General features: G+C 47.8%; 1 protein-coding gene across 3 annotated transcripts; it reads right to left on the bottom strand.

The window, feature by feature from the left end:
* Window positions 1-598: 598 nt before the first annotated feature.
* LOC125181766 (bis(5'-nucleosyl)-tetraphosphatase [asymmetrical]-like) lies at window positions 599-25,484 on the bottom strand. Of its 3 annotated transcripts, none has more exons than XM_066986964.1 (3): window positions 24,534-25,484; window positions 13,320-13,463; window positions 599-2,000 (listed from the first exon to the last, which is right to left on the bottom strand). In XM_066986964.1, the coding sequence occupies exons 2-3, from the start codon at window positions 13,450-13,452 to the stop codon at window positions 1,690-1,692; spliced, it is 444 nt and encodes a 147-aa protein (XP_066843065.1). In that variant the 5' UTR covers window positions 13,453-13,463; window positions 24,534-25,484; the 3' UTR covers window positions 599-1,689. The 3 variants fall into 3 exon arrangements, with proteins under 3 accessions (XP_066843065.1, XP_066843066.1, XP_047912696.1); XM_066986965.1 differs by lacking the exon at window positions 24,534-25,484 and adding an exon at window positions 13,920-14,015; XM_048056739.2 differs by lacking the exon at window positions 24,534-25,484 and adding an exon at window positions 13,930-13,991.

Raw genomic sequence — 25,484 nt, 5'->3', positions numbered from 1 at the left:
TCAACAATAGCTGGCCCGCTGATTTTATTAACCCTAGGACTAACGTTTGGTCCTTGTATCCTTAACAAAGTCCTACCTATTGTTAAAGGGAGACTGGAGGCTGCTCACCTGATGCTTATGAGGACAAAGTACGAATCGATAAATGATAGACCCCTACTAGAGGAAACATTAATCCTGAGTCAATTAGAACTAAATAGATTTAATGAACAAAATGATACAGAGAAAAAGGGGGGGTTGTAATGGGTAAAGCCTTGTTTGTTCATTAAATATTGCTGATGGGAAGGTTTTCAACGATTAACTGCTTATACCCCCAATATCCTGTTGAAGGAAAAAAACAAGTATAGGAATTTCCTGTTAAGTTAACAATTGCAGTAGAAACCAGCTCCAAAAAAGGGCACAATGGCATTCCCCCCCGCGTGGGAACACACATATCAGCAGCAAAGTCACGACCCCAACGCAGAGGAAGACGACGATCTTCATCCTCACGACCACCAGAGGACTGACGAAGACCCCCTAGTAACAGGCCTTGCAGTGTAAGAAGACACCAGGATGTGCCACTAAAAACCCGGAACCACAAGACTATAAATCGAGACTCTGGTGGGCTTAGGGGTGCACGCCGTTGGCGGAGCAGGAGACTCCCCGGCCGCCCAGCGCTGTTTTATTTATCGCTGCTTGCTGAATTGCTCAAATAAATTAAAATTCGGTCTACCTTACCCACGATGTGTCAGGAATGATTTTTACCAAACTAATTTATAACAAGGTGATGATATTAGCGATGGAAAGCAAAGAAAGTGAAGAAGAGGAAGATATCTACCAAATTACAGCTTAGATAAAAGTTTTGCAAAAATCAACAATTTATAAAGAGGAAAAGGGGGGAATTGTGGGAATAAAAATGTTGTTTTTGCAGTTACATCGTTTAGAGGGAAGGAATGTAGTATTGAGATATGCTTGCAGTGATAAGAAAATTTAGCAGGCGACCTTGTAAAATGCAGACAACCAGACTCCTTAGAGCAATTAGGCAAAAATCACGGTGTTAAGTCAAGTCAGATAAGTAAAGAAACATTACCACTTCAAACAGTAAAAAAGTCAAAAGAAATTTGAAACTTAACATGCTGGCAACTGAAGGCCAGGCATTGTCTGTGAAGCATCAGATAGGTTGTGAACCTGGACTACCCAGTCAATGGGGAAACAGGGGAGGGTCCCGGTCATCGAGCAATAAAGTATATAAACCGTACTGTGTGACTAGTAGGCGCGCTCCTGCTTGTGGGACGCCCGCCATTGCAATCGCGAATAAATTACTACTTCACTGAGATCCTTGCCTGAGCCTATGTTATTGGCTACAGAGTGTTTCTCACACTTGGTCTGTGCACAGAGTTACCGGATCAGTTCTCAAACATGGAGTGCCTACCTTCTTCCCTTCCCCAGTACTTCATGGATCCTGCCTTTTTAATCAGTTTCAGGCCCTTTGTCAGCTCTCTGCAGAACCTCCACCATCGATGCACAGGACCACTGAAATCAGCGGGGCATGCCTTCCTGCTGCTGCGGCGGTGGGGCTCCCCGGTAGGTGACTGGATCCCGGGCGAGCCCCTAGATTGTGAGAAACACTCCGTAGCCAATAACTTAGGCTCAGGCCAAAATTATAATCAGGACATGTTCTTCAAAAAGCCCCCTTATCCTTCACAGAAGTATTTATTCCTTGGAGCAGAGAAACTGATGCACATCTTTCAGCATTGCTTGCATGTCCTCATATTCTGCAAATTTGCAAGCATCTTCCAGCTTCAGCCAGCAGAGAGCTTGGTGCTCCTCTGAGAGCTTGATTTCTGTACAATTCTTCACCTCTGCCAGCCAGTAAACAACAGTTTTGGGTTTGCCACGGGCAGGGTAGTGCAGTTCTTTCTTGTACCCCTGCACAAGGGTGAGCTGACTGGCCTGAAGACCTGCCTCCTCCTGCGTTTCCCGGAAGGCTGACTGCAGGTCATCCTCTCTTGGATCCACGTGGCCTGTCAAGAACGTGAAAATGTAAGTCTCCAAGATGGAAACTCAGACTTTGTTTACACAGTTGACAACTAGGAAACATAGGGAGGACACCATAGCTGATACAGAACTGAAAATGGAGAACAGAGACTACTTGTTAAACACTCCTCTCTTGATTTCTCTTTTGTGCCATTTATGATTGTTTCCACTGCATTTTCTGAAACTGCCAGTGGACTGTTAGCATGAGAAATCTTCCCAGTCCTCCTCTCATCTTCTGGAGCGCTCTGCACCTGTAATGCTCCACCTTAGATCACACTTCAGGCTAAGGACTGAGCACCTTAGGAATACTTTTCCTTTAGCCAATAAGAGGGAGGACTGCTGATCTGCAAGAGACTTAGTTCTCTCTCAACCCTTCCCTCCCACAGAAGCTTAAGGCTCAGTTCTGCAAAACTCTTACTCATGCCAACAGCACAGAAACAATGGGACCAGACACCAACAAATGCTATTTCAAAGGTGGGTTTCAGAAAAAAAAGCTTTAAATCACTTGATTCACAGCTTAGGGCAATACTATAAGCACTACTAAAAGTTCCAACATCTTTTTATATCCAAAAAAAGAGTGAAAGTTGCCAAACAGAACCAAACTAGCTTCCTGCATCTCCTTCTGTTCCAGCGCATCCTAAACCACCATGAAGTCAGTCATGAAATCACTTCAACTGGAAAAGCAGAATGAATCACGAAGAGGATTAAAAAAAAAAGCATCTCCAAGCACACAGTTAAAAGGTGGCTCCACTCCAATGGTAGATCAGATGCTTATGAACCCTGAGCCACCTTAGAATCATATAGATGCAATTATCACATGAAAGATAACACCAATATTTTCTCCTACGCTGGGATATGCAGCAGTTATGGATATTTTTATTTCTCCCATATATTCCCCTCTGAAACACAGCACACCTAAATGCTAGCCCTGTCGACAGCTGGTCTTCTCAGACACCCTATTTGTTCTACATTGCTTAGAATGAGAGGTGCCATTACAAACAAAGGATAAATATAACGTATCCCCAGCTGTTTGTACTTTTGTTGAGAAACATCAGATTTGGTTTTCTCATGAAAGATCCAGACAAGACCATAAATAGAACAAGCCAAGCAAGATCTCAAAAAAGCAACTTAACAGGAGTTGGGAGGCTTCAAAAGGGGGGGGGGGGTGTGTGAAGCTTAATTTTGCCTCTTGTGTCACTCTATTTTCTACTTAGGAGTCTGTAAATAGCCATGACTTCATAGAATGGCCTGGGTTGAAAAGGACCTTAAAGATCATCTAGTCTCAACCCCCCTGCTCTGGGCAGGGTTGCCAACCACTGAAGCAGGCTGCCCAGAGCCACATCCAGCCTGGCCTTGTATGCCTCCAGGGATGGGGCATCCACAACCTCCGTGGGCAACCTGTTCCAGTGCCTCACCACCCTCTGAGTGAAAAACTTCCTCCTAATTTCTAACCTAAATCTCCCCTGTCTTAGTTTAAAACCATTCCCCTTGTCCTATCACTACCAACACATGTAAACAGGTGTTCCCCCTCCTGTTTATATGCTCCCTTCAAGTACTGGAAGGCCGCAATGAGGTGTCCCCAGAGCCTTCTCTTCTCCAAGCTAAACAAGCCCAGTTCCCTCAACCTTTCTGCATGGGAGAGGTGCTCCAGCCCTCTGATCATCTTAGGGGCCCTCCTCTGGACTGTTCCAAGAGCTCTACATCCTTCTTGTGCTGGGGGCCCCAGGCCTGCATGCAGTATTCCAGGTGGGGTCTCACAAGAGCAGAGTAGAGGGGGACAATCACCTCCCTCTCCCTGCTGGCCACCCCTTTTTTGATGCAGCCCAGGACACAGTTGGCCTTCCGGGCTGCAAGCGCGCACTGCCAGCTCATGTCCAGCTTCTCGTCCATCAGGACCCCCAAGTCCTTCTCCGCAGGACTGCTCTCAAGTAATTCTTCGCCCAGTCTATATAAATACTTGGGATTGCCCCAGCCCAAGTGCAACACCTTGCACTTGGCCTTCTTGAACCTCATTAGGTTCACATGGGCACACCTCTCCAGCCTGTCCAGGTCCCTCTGGATGGCATCCCTTCCCTCTATTGTATCGACTGCACCGCTCAGCTTGGTGTCATCTGCAAACTTGCTGAGGGTGCACTCGATTCCGTCGCCTATGTCATTGATAAAGATGTTGAAGAGCACCGGTCCCAAGACCGACCCCTGAGGGACACCGCTTGTGACTGGCCTCCACCCAGACATAGAACCGTTGACCACAACCCTTTGGCTGCAACCAGCCAACCAATTCTTTATTCACCTAACAGTCCATCCTTCAAATCCATACCTCTCCAATTCAGAGAGAAGATTGTGGTGAGGGACCATATCAAAGGCTTTGCTCAAGTCCAGGTAGATGATATCCATCACCCTTCCTTTGTCCACCGATGCCATCACTCCATCATAGAAGGCCACCAGATTGGTTAGGCAAGATCTGCCTTTGGTGAAGCTGTGCTGGCTGTCTCGGATCACCTCTTTATCTCGTGCATGCCTTAACATGTCTTCCAGGAGGATCTGCTCCATGATTTTCCCAGACACAGAGGTGAGGCTCACTGGCCTGTAGTTCCCCGGGTCTTCCTTTCTCCCTTTCTTAAAAATGAGAGTAATGTTTCCCTTTTTCCAGTCACCGGGGACTTCACCCGACAGCCATGATTTTTCAAATATGATGGAGAGCGGCTCAGCAACCACATCAGCCATCTGATGGTATGGGATGTATACCATCTGATCCCACGGACTTGCACATATCCAATTTCCTTATGTGGTCCCGGACTTGTTCCACTGTCACAGTGGGACGGAATCTGCTCCTCTCACCCTCTCCTCAAGGTTCAGGGTCCTGACAGACATAGGAAACTTGACCACCAGTGAAGACTGAGACAAAGCACTTATTGAGTACCTCAGCTTTTTCCATGTCTGAGGAAGCCAGTTCTCCTGTCTCGTTTATCAGAGGGGGAACACTCTCCTTGGCCTGTCTCCTCCTGCCTATTTATCTGTAGAACCCCTTCTTGTTATTCTTCACATCCCTTGCCAAGTTCAGCTCCATCTGTGCCTTGGCTTTCCTGATCCTGTCTCTACACATCCGGACGACACCCCTGTATTCCTCCCAGGCTACACAACCCTGCTTCCACTTCCTGTACATTTCCCTCTTTTCCCTCAGTTTAAGCTGCAGGTCCTTGCTCAGCCATGCCGGTCGCCCGTCTCCTCTGCTCGATTTCTTCTGCTGGGGGATGGAGAGCTCTTGCGCTCTCAGAAGGGTGTCCTGAAAGATCTGCCAGCTCTGTTCCATTCCTATGCCCTCAAGGACAGTTTCCCGGGGGATCCCAGCCAGTAATTCCTTGAGCAGCCGGAAGTTTGCTCTCCTCAAGTTCAGGGTCCTGACTCTGCTTTTTGCCAGACCCATATTCCTCAAGATCACAAACTCCACCAGGGCATGGTCGCTACAGCCCAGGCAGCCTCCAATCTTAACCTCTCTAATGCTCTCTTCCACGTTGGTGAGCACCTGGTCTAGTAAGGCTTCACGTCAGGTCGGTCCGTCTATTACCTGGACCAGGAAGTTATCCTCAACAGACTCCAGGAATCTCCTGGATTGCCTGGAACCTGCCATGCCACTACCCCAGCATATACCCGGGTGGTTGAAATCCCCCATCAGGACAAGAGCTTGTGAGTGTGACAGTTCTTGCAGCTGAAGCAAGAAGGCCTCGTCAACAGACTTCCCCTGATCAGGTGGCCTGTAGCAGACTCCAACCACTAGATGTCCTTTACTGGACCGATCCTTGATTTTCACCCACAGGCTCTCGACCTGGTCATGGCTGTTTCTCAGGCACAGCTCTTCACAATCTATCCACTTCCTAACACAGAGGGCAACTCCACCTCCCCTCCTTCCTCGCCTATCCCTTCTGAACAGTTTGTAGCCATCAACGGCCACGCTCCAGTCATGGGAATCACCCCACCAGGTTTCCATGATGGCAACTACATCATAGTTTCCTACTAGTATGGTGGCTTCCAGCTCTTCCTGTTTGTTGCCCATACTGCATGCATTAGTGTAAATGCACCTCAGCTAGGCCACCTTTTGGGAGGGAGAAACCCTAATACCCTCCTGACCACACTCAGGTGTTTCCATAGTTACCAACCTCTCACCAACCCTTGTGTCCTTCCTGCAAAATGTTCTGTCATCCTCATCCTTCACCAAGACACAAGACTGCGAGGTCTTGCTAGCACATTCCTCACCCAGAAGAACTGGCATGTCACATTCAGGCTCCTTTCTAGTGTCCCCGGTTCCACCCACACCCCCCTTCATACCTAGTTTAAAGCTCTATCAATGAACCCTGCCAACTCCCATCCTAAAACCCTTTTCTGCCGGAGGAAAAAGCTATTCCTGTCTGTCGTCAGCAGGCCTGGTCTCATGTAAATCGACCCAAGGTCAAAAAAAACCAAAACCCTGCCAGTGAAACCAGTCTCGGAGCCAGTTATTAACCCGCTGGCTCATCATGTCCAGTACCTCATTATTTCCTATAACTGGAGGGATAGAGGAAAACACGACTTGTGCTCCCGAACCCTTGACCAGTCTCCCCAAGGCTCTGAAGTCCTTCTTCATAGTCCTTAGAGGAGTTCTTCCTATTTCATCATTGCCTACTTGAAACAACAAAAGAGGATAATAGTCCGAGGGCCGTACTAGCGAAGGAAGTTTCTTCCTTACATCTTTAACCCGGGCGGCAGCAGACCTCCCTGTGTAGCGGGTCTGGTCTGCATATCGGGCCTTCTGCTCCCTTCAGCGGTGAGTCACCAATGACAATGACCCGTCTTTTACTCTTTACTGAGGAGGTTTTAATGCAGTGGGTAGCCTGATTAGACTTTGGTGACACCTCCAAGTAGGAAGAACCATCACCCTCGCCATTGTCCAGTTGTCCTCGCAGAGCAGTGTACCTGTTCTGCAGGGGCAGCTAGGGAGGTAGGGGAATCACCAGACAGGAGCACCTGCTACGCTTGTAACGGTGAGCAGGGACCTTTTGCCATTGCCCCCTGTCCCCCATTCATCAGCATCGTTGCTAGGGGGAGGAGAGGAGAGGGGGTTCACTGTACCAGGAACTCTGCCTGCTGGTCCCCTCCTATTACCTGCTCACAAGGCGGTAGGGGGTGATGTGTTTCTTGTGGAGCCTCTGCTGCCTGCCTAAGCCTCAGGGCTGGTATTTAGGGTGTCTCACCCTGGTGCCTTTCCTTCTGGCCTGGCAGGGAGTTGCTCCACCAGTCTATCACACTCCCTGATAGCCCTTAACCTCTCCACCTCCTCCCTGAGCTCTGCCACCAGGCTGACCAGGTCATCCACCTGCTCACACCTCACACACATGGTGCCTCTGCCTCCCTCAGATGGCAGCAACAGGCCCAGGCACTCCCTGCACCCAGAGACCTGAACTGCCGCATTTTTGAGCGGGCACTCAGTCTGGGTCGCCACAGACTTTCTAGGAAGAGCTTTCTGCCTAGTGGAGACCATGGCAGTTTAGCCATAGGTAGACAGCCGGTAGACGAGCTGTTCTCCTGAGTGGGGCGGGATGCTCTGTCCTGTCTGAGCGCGCCCTGCCCGCGAACTGCTGCGCCACGCCCTGACTGACGTGGCGCGCCCTGGTCACTCTCGCTCCCTAGGGCCTGCCTTTGTACGGCTGGGGAGGGGGCGCTGCTGGCTCCGCCTACGCCTCGTCAGCCTCACTCGCGAGGGCTGCCAGGTCATGGCTGCTCCCTCGGCTGCCTCGAGTGGCCTCGATGCTGGAAAAAAAGACCTGCCCACCTCGATCCCCCGCTCCGCTGCAGAACACGTCTGCCCCGGAGCCGATCACCTCGGCGAGGCGATCTGTGATACTCATCACAGAGGTGAGTATTCTCTCAGGTCCCAGGTACCCAAAGCCACCATTTAGTACTAGAAGTGGGGTACGTGGGGAGCTCATGTTGCTGTGTCAACAGGTCTCACTCACTTCTTTGTGTATCAGAAGCTTAATCACCCTCTTACAATGTGACATCATCTCAAATGCAAAATACACTTCTATTTCCAAAAGGAACTATGAAGAAAACAGCATCTGATATCTCAGATATATGAGATCAAATATGTTGAAGCTTTAGGTAGAAATTATTTTCTCAGCACTGCAAGTCAAGCTATCTCCTTCTTTTTGAGGATAAACTTATTTTCATCTTGTACATATATAAAGCTGGGACTCTGAGCAACAGAATCCACCCAGCCTTGCACAGCTGGATTCCTTTCATAGCATCCACAGCAAATGCCCACAGAACATCCACCAACAGTCAGTAACCAGTACCTTTTATGACTATCATAATCCATAGTGTCCTGGTTTCAGCTAGGATAAAGTTAATTTTCCTCATAGTAGCTGGTAAGGTGCTATGTTTTGGATTAGGATGAGAAGAGCGCTGATAACATGCTGATGTTTTAATTGTTGCAGAGCAGTGTTTACACCAGGCCAAGGACTTTTCGGCTTCTCGCTCTGTCCTGCCAGCGAGCAGGCTGGGGGTGCAGCAGGAGCTGGGAGGGGACAGACCCAGGACAGCTGACCCAAACTGGCCAAAGGGGTATTCCATACCATCTGACGTCATGCTAAACAATATATAGGGGTGGCTGGCCGGGGTGGGGGGCCGGCTGCTCAGGGATAGGCTGGGCATTGGTCAGCGGGTGGTGAGCAATTGCATTGTGCATCACTTGTTTCATACACATTATTAGTAGTAGTACTATTATCATTATTAATAATATTTTCCTGTCCTAATAAACTGTCCCTATCTCAGCCCACAGGCTTCACTTTCCTGATTCTCTCCCCCATCCCAGAGAGGGAGGGGGGAGGGTGAGCAAACGGCTGTGTGGTGCTTAGCTCCTGGCCGGGATAAACCACAACACAGTTACCAAACGTGCAGTGAGCTGAGGTAGCAATAAAGCTGGAGACCAGGGTTCAGTTTCAACCCACAGGACACAAATGCTATCTCCTGCACACCAGCACAGGAAGAGGCAATCACCTCACCCCACCGACTGTTGCTAACCTCAAGTCTAAATTCAGTAAGTTTACACTTTGTGCAATACATTCTACCCACCAGGAACAAAAAGTACCACTGACAGCACATCACACCACGTTCCAGCTCCTCAAAGCCATTTGCACTAGTGCAGGAAGAAAACAAGCCCTGCATCCCCTGCCCATCAGACTTGTGCAAAATCACAGTTCTAGGAGCATGGATCAGGCTGATGAAGTTCATGTAGGGGGGACCCAAGCAATACAGCTAAATCCCATAAACGCTGGAACTGCTCAGGGAACTTGAAAAACATCAAAGTACAGCTGTAGGCATGTTGTGGTTTAACACACTATATCGTCTTCCTTGCACGGAAGGACGCTTACCCCTGATAGCTGAGACACTGGTTTGTACAGGTGGGGAGGAAAATAAACTCTCTTTAAGTTGGTGGACCTCTGCAGAAAGTTTCTCCACAGCCGAGACACAGGCCTTTAGGGAAGAGGAGAGACTTTCTTCATACTGCCAGAGTTGTTTAGCCAATGCATCCACTGTGGGTTCCTCATCCTCTTTCCAGGCCATTACTGCCAATGAGCTGGCATATGATGATGGTGCACTCCGTACAAACTTCCGCCACATGGGTCGTGTACACTGGACTTCATCTGGATCTGTGGATATTTGTTCGTTGTCTAAATCCCTATAAATCACCTCCCGTACGGCTAATTCCCTCAGGTACTGGATTCCCTTCTCCATAGTGGTCCACTTGCCTGGTAGACATACAAGTTCTTCCTTGAAGGGATACCTTTCCTTCACAGCTGACAGGAGACGCCTCCAGAGGCTGTGAGATCGTGCTCCATCTCCAATTGCTTTGTCAATGCATGCGTCTCTAGCAAGGGATCCCAGCCGCCTGGCTTCCCTGCCCTCTAATTCCACATAATTGGCTCCGGTGTCCCAGCACCAGAGCAGCCAGGTGACAAGCTGCTCACCTATACAGCGACCAAAATCTTTTCGCACATCTCGTAGCTGACGCTGGTATAGGGTTCGGGTAGTTACTGTTGTTTTTGTGACATCCTCATCTTCATCTTCCTGTTCCTCTGATGGCCCGGCCTCATCTTCTTCATGCTTAGTCTTAGCAGGAGTTTCTCTGCGTTCTAAATGATCTGACTCTCTAAATCATATTTTCACCTTGGCTACAGGGGCAACTTGCACTGCTACAGTTTGTTTCTCTGCCCCAGCCACAGGGCCTGCCACAGGGGTTGTAACGACCGCTGGGTCCGTCACATGTCTTGGAGTGGCCACAGGGGCTGGAGCGGACGCAGGGTCCATTGTAGAGGTTGGAGTGGCTGCAGGGTCTGTCACTAGGTTGATAGTAGCATCGATTGCAGCTTGATAGGCATAGGCCAGACCCCAGCATGCTGCAGTGATTTGTGTCTCTTTGGAATTGCCAGAGTGATGACACCCCTTTTTCAAGCAGGGTTTTTTTTTTTTTTTTAAGGGGTGAATTTCCAAAGCACTGGAGGTTCACACTGCTCTAGATGCTGTGGTGGTTTTACTCGGGTGGGTGGCCGAGCTCCACCACAACCGCTCTCTCACTCCCCCCTCCTCAAAGAGGAAGGGGGAGAAAATACAACACAAAGAGCTCGAGGTTTGAGATGAGAATGATTTAATTAAAGGGAAAGGGAATGGGGAGGGAAAAAAAAAAAAAGGCCACGCGGAAGCACAGAGAGAAAAGGGGGAAAAAAAAAGTTATTCTCTACTTCCCATCAATGATCAATGCTCGGCCACGTCCAGGGAAGCAGGGCCTCAAAATGCGTAGCGTTGTTCGGGAGGACAGCCCCCTCGCCCACGAGAGCCCCCCTTTTTATTGCTGAGTGTGACATCAGGTGTTATGGAATATCCCTTTGGTTGGTTTAGGTCAGCTGCCCTGGCGATGTCCCCTCCCCATCACTTGCCCACCCCCAGCCTGCTGGCTCTTGGGGGCTTGGAGGGAGTCCTGATGCTGTGCCAGCACTATGCGGCAATAGACACAACACTGGAGTGATACCAGTGCTGTTCCAGCTACGAGTGCAGAGCACAGCACTGTGTGGGCTGCTGCAGGGAAAGGTGACTCCATCCCAGACAGACCCAGCACAGATGCCTGCCCATATCCTCCCACACTCCCTGCCACTCGCAACTATCCCGCCTCAGGACAGATCTCCGGATGAGATTCCTAAGTAGTTGTTTAACCTTAAACAAAATCTGAAACACATTCAGGAGACATAATAATAACAACATGCTGGTCTGAACATCCCAAGGATATTCAACATCTTGAAGAGCTATCGTAACTAGCTCGGAGGAGAAGAGGGGGGTGAAGGAGAAAGGGAGAGTAAAGAAGTAGGAAAAAAATATCTCCCCCTGTCCCCTCCACAGATTGGCTCCCTGAAGAAAAAAAGTAATAGGTGTAATTGTTAATAGCTTCCGAGATATGGTTTCCAAAGTATGGAATTGACGACAGTGCAAATACCAGGTTAGTCTCATGGCCAGCAATTTTATCATATCATAAGCCAGTGTTATACTGCACAGTAAAATAATGATCTTAAACCAGCCCCCTGGAAAGGATAAACAGCACAACAGGGAACACAAACAGTAAGTAATGTGCTATATAACTCAATTTGGAAAACAGGCACAGTAGACATGAGATCAAAGCAAGATCAAAGCAATCAACATTGTGACTAGCAACTATTAAGCAGGTCTAATACTTATACCAATTTTGGTTTAACACACTCTGGTCAGATCTGTCGTTATCTCAACCCTTCGAGCCCCACGTTGGGCGCCAAAAGGACTGTTGTGGTTTAACCCGGCTGGCAGCTAAACACCACACAGCCGTTCGCTCACCCTCCCCCCTCCCTCTCTGGGATGGGGGAGAGAAACAGGAAAATGAAGCCTGTGGGTTGAGATAAAGACAGTTTATTAAGACAGCCGAATAATAATAATAATAATGATAATAGTACTACTAATAATAATGTGTACGAAACAAGTGATGCACAATGCAATTGCTCACCACCCGCTGACCGATGCCCAGCCTATCCCCGAGCAGCCGGCCCCCCACCCCGGCCAGCCACCCCTATATATTGTTTAGCATGACGTCAGATGGTATGGAATACCCCTTTGGCCAGTTTGGGTCAGCTGTCCTGGGTCTGTCCCCTCCCAGCTCCTGCTGCACCCCCAGCCTGCTCGCTGGCAGGACAGAGCGAGAAGCCGAAAAGTCCTTGGCTTAGTGTAAGCACTGCTCTGCAACAATTAAAACATCAGCATGTTATCAGCGCTCTTCTCATCCTAATCCAAAACATAGCACCCTACCAGCTACTAGGAGGAAAATTAACTTTATCCTAGCTGAAACCAGGACAAGCTATAAGTGGACTTGCCTCTTGTGTGCTCCTGGAGAGGTGATAATAACTTCTCATTCTGGCTCCTGCTACATTAAATGTAGGTCTGCACCACATACAAGTTATGTTATTGCACCACATAACCTGGGGCTACCTTTGAAGACCAATCAAATTGCAGAGAATGTATAATGTAAGCACCTTCATTTATTGCCCTCAGATCTGTACAAAGCTACTAGTAAAGGCTGCCATCAGATTGTGGTTTCTGATCTACAAAACCTTTAGCGATATGATCTGAGTGTGTGAGAGATATGCCTGAGTCATTTCACTTGCTATTGTGCTAGCTTGTCTTAAGTTACTGTGTTCCCAATGAACCTTTCCACGTAGATCTCTCCTCTCACAACAGTCATGTCCCAGCTCATGGTTTTTGGCTTTCCAAAGGCTGCAAACTCTTCTCCACTAGACATTTAGTGAAGTGGATGGAGGAAGAGGTTTGCAAAGTTTTGTTATTTCCACTGATAGGAGAGGACAGCTGATTTTGTTCCTAGCTTTTTTTTTTTCCAATTTACAAACTCCTGTTTACAAACTGTTCATGTGCTATGCTTTAACACTATTTTGTAAAAGCAGAAATACAAATTAGCAGAAACAAATCTAAGGGGTAAGAAACAGCATTTAAGGAGATCTACAATGAACATGAAATATTTGCGTTGTGCTATTCCCAGTATCAGGGCTGGGACAGCGTACTACCGAATACTGGCTCTGCCACAGAGCTTCCCTTTCAGCTGCCCAAATAGCGTAATCAGCTGCTACTGTCAGCTGGTTAACTGCCCCCAGAGCTGACCTTAGCAGCATCCAGCCAGACTTCAGGCTATAATCTCCCCTGCTCCTGACACAAAAGGCACAGCAGCGGGTTATCAGAACAAACATCACCTTTGGGTGGCATCCAGTGGTGGGTCCCATAAGATGTCTGAAGGAGGAGGTATTTGATGCCGTCAGCAGCCGTGGAAGATGCCACTGGCTGCAGCCTCCTGTAGATGATCAAGCCACACGCTGTGACTGTCATGTCCCTGTTCCCTGTAGGGGATCAAGCAGAAATGACGTGGGGCTCAGACAGGTCGTGTTTACCCAGCACAGGCTAAAAATCCATCCCTTCACAGCTACCATACAATTAAACTGCGTCTTAATAAGAACCCGTGAGGTGTAAAAATAGAGCCCTTTCCTTTTCAAATTGGAAAGGAGGAACCTATATAAAAGCTCTTAAAAAAAAAAAAAAGTTATTAAGAAGCACGAAATATGACCTGTGTGCTGTTTCTTTACAGCTGACATACTACACAACGCACTGAGGGAACAGAAAACAGTAAAGTAGAAGGAAAGACAACCACTTAACGTTCTGATTTTTCGCTGCAGAAACCCAAAGACTTTGTGCACAGATAATGCCGGGGCCCAGGGCGCCCCAGAACTACCCTGAACCCCTCCCAGGTTCCCCCCCGGATCCCGGAGCACGGCGCACAACCCACTCCCAGCCCTCACCTTCGCTTACCGGATCGGGAAGAGAGGAGGCGGGGCCAACGTGCGGCTGACAGCGCTCTCAACCAATCGCAACGCCTGCTCTCCCCTCTCTTTTTCCCTTAACCCCGCCTCCCTCTGTCTGATTGGTTTCTCTTTACTAAGCCGCGCGCGCCAGCGTTTGAAACGGGTGAGGCGTTGTTGCCATGGAGACGTGACCTAGGCACCGCTCCTAGAGCTTCCGCGCCCGCTGAGGGCCCGGGGCCTGGGCGGGGCCGGATGTGCCGGTGCCCGGCCCGGCCCGGCGCGGCGCGGCGCGGCGCTCCAGGGTACGTACGGCCTGCCAGGGCGCCCTCACCCCGGGCAGCACGGCCCCGGCGGGTTCCCGGCGGGTTTTTTCTCAGCTGAACGAGTGGGGAGGTGCGAAGGTTTCTGTTGGGGTGAAACTGGAAAGAAAATGGTAAAAGTTCATCTGGGATTGAGCTCTGCTGGGAGACTGCGCATCTGGGGCTAAATGCGTCCCCTCTGAGTCCTAAAGTGTAATCCCAGATGCACAGCAGCATGTTTCGCTCTAATTATAAAATAAATGTTAAAAGTGTGAGAAACACTCTGTAGCCAATAACATAGGCTCAGGCGAGGATCTCTGTGAGGTAATAATTCATTCGCGATTGCACTGGCGGGCATCCCACAAGCAGGAGCGCATCTACTAGTGTCCTGGTTCCAGTTAGGACAGAGTTAATATTTCCTCCTAGTAGCTGGTAGGGTGCTATGTTTTGGATTAGGATGAGAAGAGCGCTGATAACATGCTGATGTTTTAATTGTTGCAGAGCAGTGTTTACACCAGGCCAAGGACTTTTCGGCTTCTCGCTCTGTCCTGCCAGCGAGCAGGCTAGGGGTGCAGCAGGAGCTGGGAGGGGACAGACCCAGGACAGCTGACCCAAACTGGCCAAAGGGGTATTCCATACCATCTGACGTCATGCTAAACAATATATAGGGGTGGCTGGCCGGGGTGGGGGGGCCGGCTGCTCGGGGATAGGCTGGGCATCGGTCAGCGGGTGGTGAGCAATTGCATTGTGCATCACTTGTTTCGTACACATTATTATTATGAATACTATTATCATTATCACTATTATTATTATTATTGTTATTATTATATTCCTGTCTTAATAAACTGTCTTTATCTCAACTCACAGGCTTCACTTTCCCGTTTCTCTCCCCCATCCCAGAGAGGGAGGGGGGAGGGTGAGCGAACGGCTGTGTGGTGTTTAGCTGCCAGCCGGGTTAAACCACAAGAACTAGTTACACAGTACAGTTTATATACTTTCTTTCTCGACGACTGGGACCCTCCCCTGTTTCCCCACTGACTGGGTAATCCAGGTTCACAACCTATCTAATGCTTCACAGACAATACATGGCCTTCAGTTGCCGGCCTGTTAAATTTCAAATTTATTTTGACTTTACTGTTTGAAGTGGTAATGTTTCTTCACTTCTCTGACTTGACACCGTGATTTTCACCTAATTGTTCTAAGGAGTCTGGTTGTCTGCATTTTACAAGGTTGTCTGTTAAGCTGTCTTGTCACTGCAAGCATATCTCAATCCTTCCCTCTAAACAATGTAACTCTGCAAAAACAACATTTTTATTCCCACAATTCCCCCCTTTTCCTCTTTATAAATTGTTGATTTTTGCAAAACTTTTATCTAAGCTGTAATTTGGTAGATGTCTTCCTCTTCTTCACCTTATTTGCTTTCCATCTCCTCTAATATCATCACCTTATCTGAGTAAGGTGGTGGCTCCATGGTCATTTGTTTCAATAGTGCAGTTTCAATTAACCACTGCACTAGTCCTCTTACACAGGGGATAGTGCAACAACCAATGGCTGTCAAAACTCCTGCTACTACAATCAAGGATGTAAATATGGACATTACCATCCCTTTCCATTTACCAAACCAAGATTCCAACCATCCGGTGATGGAAGTGTCTGTCCCTAAGTTTTCTGCCAATTCACTGGCAAGGGTGGTAAGCCCTTGCAATGCTCTAGTTACTGTGCCATCCGGGGCAGTATTGTTGGGTATAAAAGTGCAACAATGGTTGCCCAGTATCACACACACACACCTCCTTTCTCCGCAAGCATCATATCTAATGCTATTCTGTTTTCCCAAGCCATTTTGCTGGTGGCATCTAGTTGTTCAGCGATTCCTCTTATCGCATCCCTTGTATAATTTATGAATCTCTGCTGATTATAATAGATATAATTAATCCAATCCACGTTCTTATTGATCGTTACCCACCAGAACAGTGACTCAAACCCTGCAGCAATTTGATTCCTGGCTTCCTGTTCATCGGGAACTCCTCTAGGCACCCCAATAGAATCTATGTACGCGCTATCATCAAATGATACTCCTAAGCTTCTTTTACTTCTTCTGGGTATTTGTGATGTTTCTCTTTCAAATGCCAGGGTGAAGGGTATAGCTAATTGAACAAGTGCACAAGTGCCTCCCCAGTTAGATGGTAGGGTGGACCGTAAGATCTTCCCTCCACAGTACCACCAGAGATCTGCCCTGGGGATCTCAAGTCTTGAGCAGTTTCCCATCAAGTCCTCGGTAGCATTCAAGGTCCTCGTGCACAAGGCAAATTCTCCCAGATGCCGGGTAGCACTCACACCCTGCCGTGAGAGGCAAGCTGTATGGTTACCTATAGCTGTAGAGAATGCAGGGGGAACCCTGATATTGCTATCACGCAAGGAAGGGAATAGCAAAGAGAGAGACTTACAGGCCTCATTTCCCCAGGCAGTCTTTTCTTGGTAGAGTGCAATCATACATCGCATCCCCTGGGAGTCCTTGGTCCACCCCAATGGGCAGGGCACTATCTGGGCAATCGGTCATCCCGAGGCACAAGCATAGCAATTGCTATGTATGGTTGAGACTCTGGACGGTATATTTGACCCATTCTATCCAGGCATTCACATCCCCATACCCTGTCTCAATCTCAAATGTTTGACTAAGATCTTTTATTTCTTTAACTGTGACAACTGCCGCATTTCGAAGAGGGCCTCCTGTTTTCTCCTCGAGTTTCTCCCTCTCTTTGGTGGCAATAGAGGATGGTTCCCATACAGCTATTCTCAATCTGGCTGTTGGGTCTCTCTCCCAGTTACAACTTCTCCGAGACCTGAAGTATGGTTAGTAATGTAATCAGCCTGACTAATTGTTATAGTTATTGGATTACATTGTAGATGCTGAAAATTGGGCTGAACAGTTCCTTTAAATATGTTAATTTGTTTCTTTAACCTTATGAAGTCAACAGTTGAGGTGGGCATATGCGACCACCCTTTATGATTGGTCATCCACCATACATCAGTCCATGCTGGGCAAGAGGGTCCTTCAAACATCCTGCTAATCTTAGGTTCAGGACAGAGATATTTGTTCTCTCTGCTCAGTTGTCATTGGGCATTTAAATCTCCACAAGCTAACACCTCACAAGCATCAAACATGACGGACTGTGGTACATAAGCCTCTGTCACAGTCACCCATATTTTGACGGGGTATCCCGTCTTTGCTATTATCTGGTCATGCCTTTTCCAAGTTGCCAATTGACCAAGGCCTTCTCTGAGGCCTACAATCACTAGAAACAAAATTAATAGTGGATTTTTCCCTGTCATTTTTAACCCTTAGGTTTCCAAATAATTATCAATACAAAGAATAAGATATATGTACACTACTACTAGAACAAAAACCCCTTGGGAGCACTTCGATTTGCTATAGGCCAGTCCTTTCTCTCAATCGCAAGTCACACTCATTAGTTACCTGTGAAAATAAAAGGTTAGTTTACAATTGTAAGCTTTTATCCAGCTCAGAGTCCACTATGAGATTTTTCTATTCAATTTCAACTTCCAACAGGTCTTCTGTAGGAACAGCTTCCCAGGTACTAGGGTCGACGGATGCCTTCACTCGAGTATAGTGAGTCCAGCCTTTTTCCACAGTTCTTACAGCTGTTTCAGGCGTTAGTAATGGTCCTTCCCATTCAGGCCGGAGTTAATTCTTTCCAGGTCCGAATCAGGACCCAATTTCCTGGTTGATGGTGGGGGGGGTTTGAGCCAACAACCCACGGGTCCTGAGAGATGACGAGGAAGAGGACAACCCCAGAATACAGTTCTTAAGAAAACTCTCTTGTTTCGAATTGTGGTATCTCATCCCTTCTGCCCAGATAGGGCAATCCGAACAGCATCTCCTATGGTGAAATTCCCATATCGTTTCTTGGTGCTGTCTGAACCTGTAGGAGTGCTAAAGGTAAGCATTTTACCCAAGGAAGTTGGGTTTCTAACACTCATTTAGTTAATTGCTTCTTTAATGTCTGGTTCATTCACTCTACCTTCCCAGAAGAGGAGGGGTGCCAGGGGGTGTAAAAATCCCACTCAGTCTCTAAGGCCTGCATTAACTCTTGAAGTACTTGTGAAGTGAAATGACTTCCTTGATCTGAATCAATGTTTTCAGCTATCCCATATCTAGGGACTGTTTGCTCCAGTGATACCTTAGCCACCGTGTTTGCAGTGGCAGATACCGAGGGGAAAGCTTACACCCATCCAGTCATGTGGTCAATTAGGACAAACAAGTACTTAAGTCTCCCTTAGGTAACTCAGGGAGGTAAGGTAACTTACCTCCCTGAGGTTAGGTAACTCTCTCTTAGGTAACTCAGTAAAGTCTACCTGTATACTTTGTAAAGGTCGAATCCCTGGCTCCCGTCCCCCTCTAGGTGAGTTACAAATGACCTTTTTATTTGCCTTTTGACATATGGTACATCCTCTGCATATTTGCTTCACTAAAGTGTATATTCCTACACAGACATACTTTCTTAGCACAACATCACACATTGCTTGCACCTCCCAATGACTCTCTTGATGTAAAACATCATATTTGCCTCATTGGTGCTTTATTCAGCATTTCTCTCCCATCAGGGAGTATCCATTTCCCCTCAGGCTTCGTGGCTCCTGATTCCTTAAAAAATCTTTCTCTTAAAACTTTTTAGTTCTTTCTTAGTTTTCAACAATTCCCTGAATCCTCTCTGGATTTATTCTCCGTTTTCCCTCAGACATTAGATGCCTTAAATACCTGACTTCTCTTTCTACATATTGTAATTTATTTTTCAATACTCCCAAGCCCTGCTTTCCCAGAAAGTCAAATAGCTTGTTAGTGGCTTCCTTCACAACTGTTTTCTCCTGTCCTGACAATAAAAGATCATCTACATATTTGTAACAGTAACACCTCCTCTGGAGGTTGGAATTGCTCCAAAAATTCTTCTAGAACTTGCCCAAATAATTTGGTGGCCCTGTAAACCCCTGAGGTAAAACTGTCCATATGTATTGTTGCTTCCGCCCCTATTTCAAGGTCTTTCCAGTCAGAGGTGAATATATCTTTGCTCTCAGGGCCTGAGAGCCCTCCATTAATAACACTGTTATTCCAGCCTAACAATTTACTATTTGAATGCCCAATTTCATCATCAAATCCCTTCCCAACAAGTTAGTCCCTGCCTTGGGTACATACAATAATTGCCCAGAGATCATTTTATCCCCTAGTCTCAGCTTGGTATCCCCCCAAAAAGTGGCACTGTTATCCCAGCCCCTTCTACCCCCATCACATTTAGGGTTTCATTAGTTAATTTAAGCCCTGATACTTTACAGGCCAGTAATGACCTAGCTGCCCCAGTGTATTGGGTTCACATGGCAAGGTTCTGGTAGCAGAGAGTGCTGCGGTGGTAGCCCCTGTGAGAAGAATCCAGCAGCTGCCCCATGTTAGATAAGGGCCAGTTTCAGCCGGCTTAATCCTTCCCTCTAAACAATGTAACTCTGTGCAAAAACAACATTTTTATTCCCCCAAGAAGTTATGAAATAAATGTTAAAATCCTGCCAACAAGGGAGGCTTGAGCACAATTTTCCAATAGTCAGCACCCCAATATAGCTCCTGGCTGATTTTCTTAGCATGTAGCTGAATATAGGATGCTTCTCGTTTCCATGCAGCTGCTGCTAGGAGCAGTTGTCAGGATCAGCTGTAGGATGGAGCCACTCCTGCTGAGCTCACTAGCCTATGTTTAGTGTGAAAGAATGATAATGATAACTAGCATCTCAGTGTTCCGTTAGAATACAAACAATACATTCAGTGGTCGTTTTTAAGTCTGTTCAAAGATCATTGAAATTAATCGTAGTTATAGTAAGCAACTCAGGTATGTCAGGAGCAAAGAAAGTAGTGGTGCAGGGAGAAGACCTGCATCATGGTCCAACTTCAAAATAGCTGTCAGTTAACAATGAAAATGTTCCCTCCTTTCCAACTATTATCTTTTATTATACAGAAACTATAGGTGGTTTTCTATGGGTACTACTCAGTTTTCTTCCTTGTATTTTCAAAACAGACTGCTACAACACTTGTTTGGACAATGCCTTTGCAGCCTGGTGGAAGAATTGTGATAGACGAGCCTGGGACAATGTATTTGGCACTGGGACTTGCAATGCAATGTTAGTCAATTGATCGGCCCGGGCATTTCCTTCTGCAAAGAATCCCGGGAGTGTCGTATGACTTCTAATGTGGATCACGCAATAAGGGTGGGTACGGTGCTCTGTAAGAAATAATAACTCTTTAAATTTTAAGAATAGTGCTTTGTTGTGGATGTGTTTGATCTGAGATCTTTCAATTCGTTGTGCTACTCCTACTGCATAATGTGAATCAGAGACAATATTTAGTGGGGCCTGGTCCCATTGCTTGAACGCCATTACTACCGCATGTAATTCTACTATCTGAGGGGAGCCCTGTATTGTTTCTATGACATGTTGCCAGTGGCCTCCTTGTTCCCACGTGACTACAGCTTTTCCCGTTCTCCCTGACCCGTCTGTGAATACTGTTTGTCCTTGGACTGGGTGCCATCGATATAGCGGCTTGTCCTCAACGTGTACATTATTATAAAAGGTAAGCATTTTGTGAGACGGGAGATGTATATCAAGTTGACCATTGAAACCCGAAAGGGCTGATCGTAGCTCTAAGCTATTCTGGAGGCACCAATCAAGATAGTCTTTAACTATCGGAATGATAATGGATTTTGGCTCTTCTCCGGCCATTTCTATAATTCGTTCTCTTCCCTCCCTAATCAAATCTGAAAACATTTCAATGCGGGTGGCAAGTGTCTTTGTCGGTTGGTGGGGTAGAAACACCCATTCTAATAGAAGCAACGGGTCTGTTGCGTTGGAGTCCCATTGCGCAATAATAGCTAAAGGTTGTGGATTCTGGTTGCATATGTAGAGCTGAATGGGTAAATTTTCTGCTCGCCGCTGGCATTGTTGGGCAGAGATCTTCTCCTCTATACGGTGTAGCGCCGCCCTGGCTTCATTAGTCAGCCGGCGGGGCGCATTAATACTAGTGTCCCCTTTTAACAACTCGAACAGGGCTGCTAGTGTATGGTTGTCAATTCCGCATTGCGTCCTTATCCAATTTATATTGCCTATAAGCTTCTGGACATCATTGAGCGTGCGAATTTCCCTTGTAATGGCTACGTTTTGGGGTTGAATACTGTGCTGCAGTATCTTCCAGCCTAAATATTTCCAAGGCGCCTCGATTTGAATTTTCTCCGGTGCAATTTGTAATCCCCATGTCTGGAACTCCTGCCGTAGAACAGGCAGTACTTCTTGAGTTAAGTTGTCTGTCGGACTGGAGAGCAATATGTCGTCCATATAATGATAGATGTATACGTGCGGGAATCGTTTGCGTACGGGGCGTAGCGCTTCTGCTACGTATGTTTGGCAAATTGCTGGGGAATTTTTCATCCCTTGAGGCAGCACAGTCCAATGATACCTATCCATTGGTTCGGTCTTATTGATTTTTGGGACCGAGAACGCGAATCGAGGAGCATCAGCAGGGTGAAGTGGAATAGTAAAGAAGCAGTCCTTTAAATCGATAATCAAGATATTCCAATTGCGAGGGAGCATAGCAGGAGAAGGTAATCCGGGCTGGGGAGCTCCCATGTCCTCCACTGCATTGTTTATTTGACGTAAATCGTGAAGTAATCGCCATTTCCCGCTTTTCTTTTTAAAAAGAAACACGGGTGAATTCCAGGGACTGGTTGTGGGGGTAATGTGTCCCAATTGTAACTGTTCTTGGACAAGTTCTTGGAGAGCAGCGACCTTTTCCGCAGGAAGCGGCCATTGATTCACCCACACAGGATTATCAGTTCTCCAGGTGAGTCTCATGCGCAGTTGCTCGTCAATGGCCGCTATTGAAAATTTTCCGGAAAGCTCAGAGTGAACTCGCCCTGCCCCATCACATCCCTCCCCAGGAGACTGACAGGTATGAGGGCAGCATACGGCCGGACGTTATACAGCGAGCCTTCATGAGTCTTAATGCTAAGCATATACCGGCTCTGAAAGGTACCGGAGACACCACCGACTCCCACAAGGCCTTTTGTGGTGGAATCTAAAGGCCAACTTTTGGGCCAATCGTGAAGAGAAATTACTGTAACATCTGCCCCGGTATCCATTAATACGGTTATTTGTGCGCTGGAGGGGTCAGCCTGTGGGTGATGAAGTGTTAGGGTCAGCGTAGGCCTCTTGATGGTAATGGCCGAGGCCCAAAAAGCTGACGGGGGTCCCGTTGATCCAAACTCCGCGTCGTGTCGGTCACATGTCTCTGCTTGTGGAACTATGGCTTTAAATAGTATTAACTGTGCAATTGTAGTCCCCTTGGGAATGAGCATCGGTGGGGAGGGAGTCCATGCCATTGCTTGTATTATGCCTTCATAATCAACGTCAATGACTTCAGGCAGTATAAAAAGACCCGTTAGTGTGGTGCTAGACCGCCCTAGCAAGAGGGCGCTGCATCCCTTCCCTATTGGTCCCTGTACATTTAGAGGTATTCTGCGAACCCGAGTGTCCCAAAGGGTGCAGCTCGTTACTGTGGAGACATCCAATCCGGCGCTTCCTCGGGTTCTGGCTGTGAGGGAATCCACGGTGACGTAGTAGGCGGGATCGCTGGAGCAGTGGGCGGCTGCGGTCGCAGCCCGGTAGTCGTCATCGCCCAGGGCGGTGACTTCCGCGAGGACGGCCCGCCCACGAAGGAGGGCCGGGGCACTTGTGTCATCGCGCGGCCCCGCCCCGCGCTCTGCTTCCCGTTTCCCTGCCGCGGTTGTAAAGGTCGTCCCTCTGCATCATGCGTCGAACGGCACTGGCTAGCCCAGTGCCATCCCGTGCCGCACCGTGGGCAAACAGTGGGAGGGGCAGAGTTACCGCGTTCCCCCCCTGCTCCTCGCTGTGGGCATTCGGTGGCAAGATGCCCCGTGGCTCGACAGCGAAAACACCGTTTTCGCCCGGTTTTAAGTGCAGTAGCAAAGGCTCCGGCCAAAGCGGCAGTGTGATGTTCTACGGATCCGACTCGATTGCAAGCCTCTATCATTTGTACCAGTGTAGTATTAGCAGGCAGGGCTTGGAGTATTTTCTTACAGTCTGTGTTTGCATTTTCTACCGCCAGTTTTAGTATAAGGGCCTCTTTGGCCTCGCGGTTGTCAATTTGTTTGTCCAAAGCGTCTCGCAATCTATCAATGAATTGCATATAAGGCTCGGTAATTTGTTGCCTAATGCTGGTAAACGATGGCTCGGCTTTTCCAACTTCAGGCAACTTCAGCATAGCCTGGAAGGCCAGAGACGCGGACTGCCGCAAGATGGCATCGTCGAGCCTAGCCTGCAATCTCGGATCAAATAACGGCTCAGCCCCCATCAACTGTGGGATCCCGGCTCCCAAGAGGGGGTCGCCGGGCTGCCGGTCCAGGTTACGCAGGGCGGCCAATTCGCACGCTTCTTTCCATTTTTGCCCCCACAGTAATTTTTGTGTTGGCGTTAAAATCATCGCGGCTATCTGACGGCAATCGTACGGCACCAGCAAGTGACCAGTCATAACATTTTCTAACAATGACTGAGTAAATGGTGCGTGTAATCCATATGTAGTCACAGTCTTTCTCAACTCTTTAATTAGGTCCCAGTGGAAGGCATTATATTCATTTTGACCGTTGGGTCGCACCTGCACCGGGAAAGCCATTCCTACCGGGTCCCCGTCCTTTAGCGCTTCCCGGCGCACCAGCTCCCATCGTTCCCACGGGTCGAAAGCTCGGGCCCCCAGGGAGGCATTATCGGGGGCAGGCAAGGCGGGAGTCGAGGGGGTCAGCGGGGAGGGGCTCTGCGGCGGCGGTCCACGGCCCTCTTCCTTGTCATCCCCCAGGTCTATCAAATTGCACTGCTCTGGTGACCTTGCAGGCTCTGATCTCAGTTCGGCTGCTGTTATTGCCTGGGCAGCGGCGTTCTGTACTTCCTTTTCTGCCTGCCACGCTCTTAAAGTCTCTGTCACCAGCCGCCACGTAGTCATCACCTCAGCAGCATTAGTATCCCCACGGGACGCTGCTTCCCAGATTTTTTTCCCTGCTTGGTCCCAAGTTTTTACATCAAATACTGTAGAAGCCATTGAGGGGAGCCCTTGTTTTCGCAAAATTTTCAATAATAGCTTTATCTTAAACGGATCATATTTTACTCCCCTTTCTATTAGGAGTTCCTTTAGTAGTTTCACTATAGCCTCTTCCTCTGCCGAAAGGCTAGCTCCCATGATTAATGCCCAGCCGCTCACCTGTCCTCCAGGTGCTGTCCCAGGGTTGAAGCTGCAGTCCAGCTGCGAGCTTGATCCGTTCTGCTGGGTTCCATTCAGACGCTCGTACAGCGCTGCTCCTCCCCTATCACGTCGGAGTCACCATTTAAAGACACGGACTCCTGATGGCTCTTCAACAGCAGGACATTTATTGCCCTTTTTCACCACTACATATACTTTCCCTGTAGCCCCACACGCTGTCCACGCGCCCGAATCTGTCTTACAATTGGTTAGAGACCCTCAGACACGCGCCTTGAGCCAGCCAGCAATTGGCCACTGCCCAAAGCTCATCTTTAACACTGTAGCCAATTTACTTTATCTCGACCTTGCTCAAGTTTTTGGTTCTACCGCTGTTTTCCTCATTATCGCTACCTCAGGGACGTGTGAAACAGTGCAAAGCCACCTGCGAATTCCTTTCCCACAAAACAGCACAAAGCTCCCTGCGAATTCCTTTCCCACAGGTTTTCTCATTTTTAATGCTGGAATTCTCATGTATCTTTCTACTTTCTTGTTAATTTTTGCTTTCTAGTGATTTTATTTTCAGAGAATATATATGTCTGCAAAACCCATTTAAAAAATCCTAAGATTTGTCAGGATGCCGAGATTTTTGTCTAAAAATCAATCCATCATTTCAGTTCCTACAATAATTTAAATTAAATAGAGGAAACTGCCAATAAAAGAAAATACAGAATCAAATGCAGGTTCTGAAAACACTTGCCAGTACAATTTCTAATGACATTTAAGCATATTATTGTATATTTTTTATGCAACCAATTGCAAAATAGTTTGACTTGCTGTTGTGGTTTAACCCGGTCGGCAGCTAAACACCACACAGCCGTTCGCTCACCCTCCCCCCTCCCTCTCTAGGATGGGGGAGAGAAACGGGAAAGTGAAGCCTGTGAGTTGAGATAAAGACAGTTTATTAAGACAGGA

Source organism: Anser cygnoides, chromosome 36 (assembly GCF_040182565.1).
Source record: "Anser cygnoides isolate HZ-2024a breed goose chromosome 36, Taihu_goose_T2T_genome, whole genome shotgun sequence".
Lineage (NCBI taxonomy): Eukaryota > Metazoa > Chordata > Aves > Anseriformes > Anatidae > Anser > Anser cygnoides.
This window is presented reverse-complemented; position numbering and strand designations above follow the sequence as displayed.